The sequence below is a fragment of the Lactuca saligna genome, chromosome 1 (genome assembly GCF_052625555.1).
Source record: "Lactuca saligna cultivar CGN05327 chromosome 1, ASM5262555v1, whole genome shotgun sequence".
Taxonomy (NCBI): Eukaryota; Viridiplantae; Streptophyta; class Magnoliopsida; order Asterales; family Asteraceae; genus Lactuca; species Lactuca saligna.
In genome coordinates this window covers 84,450,821-84,458,470 of record NC_136417.1, presented here as the reverse complement: position 1 = coordinate 84,458,470, position 7,650 = coordinate 84,450,821, and the positions used below count along the sequence as shown (strand labels likewise).

The 7,650-nt window shown below is 34.6% G+C and overlaps 1 protein-coding gene across 1 annotated transcript; it reads right to left on the bottom strand.

Annotated features, from left to right (window-relative positions):
• Window positions 1-505: 505 nt before the first annotated feature.
• LOC144999839 (ADP/ATP translocase 1, mitochondrial-like) lies at window positions 506-3,436 on the bottom strand. Its single transcript, XM_078959004.1, has 5 exons — window positions 3,292-3,436; window positions 2,356-2,678; window positions 1,197-1,562; window positions 828-1,104; window positions 506-751 (listed from the first exon to the last, which is right to left on the bottom strand). The coding sequence occupies exons 1-5, from the start codon at window positions 3,428-3,430 to the stop codon at window positions 708-710; spliced, it is 1,149 nt and encodes a 382-aa protein (XP_078815130.1). The 5' UTR covers window positions 3,431-3,436; the 3' UTR covers window positions 506-707.
• Window positions 3,437-7,650: the final 4,214 nt, after the last annotated feature.

Here is a 7,650-nt window from a genome sequence, read left to right as displayed (position 1 = left end):
CTTGAGGACAAGCTCAATATGGAGTAGGGGAGTAGTATTATGGATGGAAAATATGGTAAGGTTTATAGGCGACGCCCTAAAAAAGATTAGGCATTGGATATGGAGTAAAATCAATTCCTTTTTTATGCATGCTATAACTTAGGAGTATTTTGAAGTATTGTTATTATAAATATTTTCCATTGTGGTAGGAGATTTGTTTTCCTTTTTTAAAGTATTTGTTCTCCCTATTTAAAGGGTAGTTTATTATGAAATAAAGCATGATTTAATCCCAAGGAAACCCTAGTTCTGTATTCAGTAAATCACATAGCTTGGTCTCCCTCGTAGGGAGGCTAGGTTGCTCCAGCATTCACGTCACCTGTGAATTCAAGCACTGGTCCAATCATGAGATCCAAGTCCCGGGAAGTAACAGTTGGAAGGGATACAATTCTAAGCTCAAAATTTTTCTCCAAATTAACAAGCTGCGGAAAAGTTAGACCATCGAAAGATCTAATCACTTTTATAGCCAAGATATGAAACAACAAACGTTGAATCAACTTTATTTATCACATGATCTACAAATCCTACTTTGTCAAACAGTTTTAATTAAGTTTTAACAACAGAACTAACAAACATAGATCTCATACATTTTCAGCGTTAGAGTCCAAGAACCTAATTAATGGTCTTTTCAACTACCTCTATCAACCGCACATGCTCCATTTCTTCACATTCTAAACAGCCACGTGTTCACTTTCATCTCTCAATCTCTTCATTCCTGCAAAGTTAAACAAAACACATTAAACTTATAATCCTTTGCAGAAGCCAAGATTAAATACATTCTTATTTCATACTTAAAGCATCAAGAAATGGCTTCTGAAGTCTATCGTAAAAAACTAGGACAGTAGTAGCAGTCGCCACAGGTAGAATGGGTGTAGTAAAACCCTTGAATAGCGATTTGACACCCTCATTCTTCAGGATTTGAGTAAACGCATCAAGAGAGCTCTTGTACTTGACAACTTCACTTGATGTCATCATCATTCTTCTACGGACTGTGTCAATGGGGTATGATGCAAGAGTAGCACCACTCGTAGTGACTAATGCAAGAGCAAATGTTGCATAGAAGCTATCCTGAAAACACACATCATCATCATCATCATGTAAACATCTGGTTGATTACTGATAGTAATACACTAATTAATGGATGCAAAATTCTAACCCACCCGCCATGATCCTGTTAGAACAACCGGCTTCAAAGAGTCATACATCCCAAAATACAGACCACGGTAGACAATGACATTGACACATGAAATCTTGAATCCACGATATAGACCAACAAAACCATCTGATGCAAGAGTTTTTCTGTATACATCTGTTAAACGACTGAATTGCCTCTCTCCCACCTTCTTAGCCTCATCATTTGCTAATCGACTCGATGCATGATCAAAAGAGTACAATAACAGTAGGGAGGAAGCACCAGCAGCACTGCCAGAGACAAAGTTACCAGCGGACCACTTCAAGTAACCATCACGGTCTTTCTTAAAGTTGAAATACCTCCTAAAGTAGTCTTTGAATGCAAAGTTAAGGGTCTACAAAAGAAGGTATAATGAATTAATTAACATGGAAACATTGTTAATGTCCCACATCGGTGAGATACAGTCAGGACCAGGACCAGGACCAGTTAGAAGTAGGACCCGTCAGAACCGGTCCTGACTTATCTTAGCGGTCCCGACTTATCTTAGACCAGATGCAAACACAAAAGAATTAAGTCCACCTAAAAATCAGTTTATATAAAAAGAAAAATCCTAAATAGTATATACAATGTTATTGGCGTATATTAGAAACGAAAACATAGAAAAAGATATAATGAACTAATTAATACGGAAACATGGTTAGTGTCCCACCTCGGTACGATACAGGACAGTCTTATCGTCAGTGGCGGTTTTGTATAGGTACCCTATCTGTTCGCAGTGGAAAATATTTCAATTTTTTTTACCTATTTTTCCTACATTTGTAACACCTATTTAAACCTCGGCAACACCTGCTATGTATTCCTGCATCCGTATGTTTCTATATATATTGGAATCTACCCTAGCTATCTCCATAAGGGTTCTTTTGAAAAGTAAATCAAGCACTCCACATGTGTCTTATATTCCACATGTATCTTACATAGCAGGTGTTACACATCTCTGACTTAAAACATCCCATAAGCCTTGAGCCTCTGGTGATAGTAGTGCCTCACATTGTTGAGATACCATCTCTTATGTTTCCATAAGCTCTCTTTTGAAGGGTAAGTAAATGACTCTACATGTATCTTGCAAACACATGCAACTAACCAACTATATATACAATATTAAGCAAGAGGAAGATATAATTTTGTACCGGAGTGGGGACGTAGCGGATGACATTAACTGTATTTACTCTCAAATTCTTAATTCTACAAGATAAACGTTCTTTCGTGCTCTTGCTCTTTACAATCTCATCTGGATTTGGTGGAAGCTTCATCCTCTCAAGTTCCTTTTCCGTGAAACGACGCTCAGCTATGTCAAAAACAGTTTTGGACAGAACAGTAGAAGAACTAGCCCAAACAACATCAGAGCAAAACCTCCCAGTAAATCTTTCTTCTAATGTAGCCTGACGAAATCGTTGCCTAAAAGTTGGCGAATGCTGGTTTTCATGAGCCATTTGTTGAAAATTAACAGAACCTTGCAGATAATTCATGAACGATTGTTATTAAGTCATTGCTAATCATCAGATGGTATATATACCAATATTGAACATTAAGAAACTATATCAAAGGAATCAACCGGACAACACAAAATCAAATAACTAAAACATAAACAAGAGAGAAGGATATTGTTCTTTGAGTAGACCAAAAAACATCTGTGTGTAAGAATTTTGAACCTAATATATATAAATCAGTTGATCAACCTACAGCAAATCCCATGTGTCAAGCATCAAGGTTCAAAAGGTAATTGATGTTTCTCTTGAATAACAAACCAAGGTTCAGTAAAGAAATACTTTTTTCACATCATGAAGCTCGATCGTCAAACAAAAAAGCCATACGAAATCAAGTCAGCCTAGTGTGATCACTAAACCTCGAATACCTTGGATGCTTTTAAAAAAAAAAAAAATACTAGACAAAATCAAATAAGATTTTGCAAAGATGAAACATAACTTTTTGAAATATTCCACATACATTAATATCCATCACATATAAGAACATATGCTAGACCAAGTAGTGAAACAAAAGGAAATACAAAAGCACAGCAAATCTACAAATATCTTGAAGAACTTTTTTATCAAAAGAACATCTACCTTTTAAGAATGAACCTAACAACTCTTCTTCAGAAAAAAAAACCTGTCCGAGCTGCAGGGAATCAGCGATAGTAAACTGAAAATCAGAACGTAGAATGCCTCGGCAATCTGCTGAATGGGCAGAGAAAATGACGACCATATACAGTGTGAATGTCAGAGACGGGTATCGTTATGCCCAATGGATTAGTATATAATAGGGGTGGACGTTGACTGTGATTAATTAACATGAGATCTCTAACTACCGGGGAAAAAATATATCTGTATATATATGTTATTTAAATACATGTTGCAATTAATTAATTAATATATGTGTTGACCACTCTTTTAAGACCATGAAACAAGCTCTAGTGTCCAAAAAAAAAAAAAGTGTAGTGTCCTAGAGTTCATGTCCGGAAGCAATATTATAACTAACGATAACAAGGTAGCAGTTAGAAATCAATGGGACCATTTCCTTATCATATTGAAGCCAATCATCGCCGAAGAGTTAAATTTAATAGCGATTATTATGCCGAGTTATATTTATTGTATACGAGTAATACTTGGTTTGTATTTATTACATGTTAGTGTACAATCATATAGATTGATAATCCAAGATACGAAGGTGTCTAAGTATGAGAGAAACACATGAAGTGTTTAAATTTTAGGGAAATATGAGAAGTGGTTAAAGAAGTATGAGACATATTTAATTTTTTTTAACAACATATGAGGTTTTAAAAGCTTAAGAGATAGGGTTGGCGGTGAGATTCCGGAGGCCCTTAGCGATTTAACAAAAATAGGGACTTGAAACTTGTAAATCAAAAAATTTATGCAAAATAATTGTCGCTTAAATATACTCATTTTCTGCAACATTTTACTTTTACAATATTTTACTTTTATTTTTATTTTTAGATTAAGCCATTAATTTTTTTGAAAAATAAATGATAATTTATGAAAAAAAAAATCACATGAAAATCCACATTAAATAGCTCAGATTCTTGGGCTAACTTCCATTCTAAAAGGAAACTTGCAACATATCACAAACACAAACATGCAATTAACTGAAATTAGCAATTCTTGAACAAAAAAATTTTCATTTATAAAGCAAACATTAAGTATTAACAACAAAATACTTTCACTTTCATTTATCTGATGCCAAAAAAACAAAGAACTCATTCCAATCTTTACCTCACCAAAAACTACCAACAAAAACAAACACCAAATCTAACCAATACACCCACGTAAAGATTGATTTTTTAAAGCTATTTACTTTCTATAATTCGACATCAATTTCATGTTTGTAATTATCTGAAAATATAAAATATCCACACCACAAAATGAATGAGCACAAACATTTATCAAAGATACAAATAAAAAAAGAACAAGGAAGGAAAACATATAATTATATTTGCATGTGCCTTCACAAAAATCAGAAATTGATTTCATTGTAACCTTGTTCCTTCTAATTTTCGAAAGTGATTTACGTGTCCCTTCAAAAATCCCAAAGTCAAAAATTAAAAACAAAAAACAATCAAAAAAAATCAAGAATTAGAAACTCCCTATACCGACATCAAAACTTCTAGCGGGATTGAAGTTTGAGCTTCTAAAATCTAATTTTCGAGGTGCAAGAAGAACGATCAGAAGACTGTAAGAACTCAAAACTGATTTTCGAGAAATCAATTTCCTCAATGCCTTGTTCGTTCCTTTCGATTTCTGATTTTTGAAACTGATGCTCTCATTTGTTTAGTTCTTGTTCCTCTGAATCTGATTTTCATAACTCAATTCTTGTAATCTTGTTCTTTTAAAATTAGAAATAAAAAAATAAGCAGAAGAAAAAGAAGTAAGGAACAAGAAACAAATCAGAAATATCTTTATCTCAACCTTATGCTTCTGATTTCGAAACTATAAGTCCACAACATGAAATTTGAAGCTTCTAAAATCTGATTTTCGAGAAGAAAGAAGCAAAGAACGCGTTTTCTGATTTTTGAGAAAGATTGCAGGATGTTTGTAACTTTGTTTCAGAATTTTGAGAAAGATGAAAGAAGTGAAGAACCGTTACAGATTGAATTCCCGCTCTGGCCGCATGCATAAGAAGATATCGAAGCGTTTTGTTCTCTTTTCTCGAAATTTCATATTTTTCTCGCTCGTTTTGCCTTATACGTGCAAACTGCCATGAATTAACCTAATGTGTTTTGCAATTTTTGGGCTTAATGAACACAAACTAACGAAAATGCAATAAAAATTATGGGCCATCTAATTTTTGGGTCCTTTTTCAGATGCACCTTCTGAACATGCCTTGGGTTAGCCTTGTTAAGATGTGTACTTTGCACCTATAAAGGGGTAAACTATGAGATTCCATGAGTTAATAATTTGGGATGAAAAGAGAGCTGAAACTGAATCGCTATATAAATCCCAATTAGTCATGTGGGAGAATGGTGTTATAAATTGTGGCGCCTATAGATAAAGTATGAGGAAGTATGAGTAAAGAAGTTAAATTGGGAGCTGCATATGTAATACAACCAAAATCCAAAAAATGGGTTGTGGAAGATACATAAGTTGTAAAAGATTACTCCAATGCATTTCGAATAAAATTAGGAGATTCTTTATCCGAGCGATAAATAGAGATCATTATTAGTTCATTATTAGTTCAATGCCTGATGATGATTCTATTTTTTGTACGCCTTACCGATTAGTAACATCATAATCTACGAAGTTTGAACATTGACCAACATGTTGAGATGATATGGAATTTGAACATTCACCAATGTATTAAATGATGGGTTTTGATACAAAATATAAGTTTGGTTTTCACAAAAACCAGCACCGGAAGACTTTAAAAATAACAAGTTTATTTTGAGTTCATAACAAAACCAAACCATCATGGACCCATTTATAGATGTTAGAATGAAATAAAAACAACCAAAGAGTGTTTAGAATGATAACCTTTGAAATCTTTGAACCCACTTGGTTTTGTGGTGTTGATGAAGATAGCAATAATCAAATAATATGATTACTTTACAACTATCCACCATCAAGAGTAAGATACTTGGAATGCTAGTTTCATCTTGTATTCTTGAGTGTCTTAAGCCTTTAAGCACTTAAGTCAAATAAACACTAAAGGAGACAACTCAAGAGGAGCTTCAAACCACCAAACTAACTTCAAGAGAGAGAGAGAGAGAGAGAGAAAGAAAGAAAGAAAGAAAGAGATAAAGAGAGATAAAGAGAGGAGGAGGAGGATGGATGAAAAACCACGGTTTTAGAGAGCAAAAGAGAAGAAGAAGAAGAAGAAGAAGTGCTAGTTTCTCATTCATAAGGCAGTCTTTATATACTCCATGCAAGGTAATTGTAACGCCCGTATTTCTGGGTTTGTCATTAATAGCAATGTAATAGTCTAGGTTAACCCTTGTAACTCTTTTAAGGTATTAATGATGAAATATTTGAGTATTAATAGCAATGTAATAGTCTAGGTTAACCCTTGTAACTCTTTTAAGGTATTCACTCTTTTAAGGTATTAATGATGAAATATTTAAGGTATTAATGATGAAATATTTAAGGTATTAATGATGAAATATTTGAGTATTAGCTGACGGAGTCTAAATGAAAGTTGTAGAGCATAATCTCACCTAGGAGTGAATATAAAGAACATCGAAAACGGAGATCGTGCGAAAGTTATTAATTTTTGAAGTTCGAGGCACGCATACCAAAGCTTATCCGAAGCGTACGCCCAACATAAGGCTTAGTACGCCCATCGCACCTGGATTTATGCCCAACATAATCGAGGTTTCAGCACCCTATAAATAGATGTCCAGGGCTACCGATTTTTTTTGTTCAAACTCTTCTCTCTCTCTCTCTCTCTCTCTCTCTCTCTCTCTTTCTCATTTTTGCATCGTTTTGCGTGCAAGAAATATCCAGAAGCCCCGGTATCATTCCTGAGCCCCGAAGCAAGTTCTGAAGCCCCGAGGATCCCGAGAAGTGAGATTCCCGAGCCAAATCTCTGCCCGCAAGAAGCCGGTTTTTGTGAAGATCTTCCAGATCTACCGAAGAATACTACTTTTACAAGTTGTAGTGTTGTCCGGTCATCTTCTGATCAAGTGAGTGTATAGTCACTTTCTGATGGGTTTTGGTCATAAGACATCCTATGTGCTCATACAAACCGTAATGCTTGGATCTAGGTTTCTCTATTGTACATGCTTTGAATCCAAGACTATAAACCCTAATTCTAGCATTCAAATAATCATATTAACATGAGAATAAGTTTATAATGTTACCTTGATTGTTATGTAGCGATAACAATCCTAATTCCTCCTTGAATTGACTTTGGAATGCTTAGAGTCACAAGTGTCACTCCTCTAATGGCTTACAAACACCAAGAGCAAATGGAGA

Excerpts from the sequence above, each read along its gene's own strand:
- LOC144999839 (XM_078959004.1), bottom strand. The coding sequence starts at position 3,430 with ATGGTCGTCATTTTCTCTGCCCATTCAGCAGATTGCCGAGGCATTCTA. Across the intron at positions 2,679-3,291 it reads GTTAGGTTCATTCTTAAAAG|GTTCTGTTAATTTTCAACAA; the intron begins GTAGATGTTCTT and ends ATTATCTGCAAG. Across the intron at positions 752-827 it reads GCCATTTCTTGATGCTTTAA|GAATGAAGAGATTGAGAGAT; the intron begins GTATGAAATAAG and ends TTAACTTTGCAG.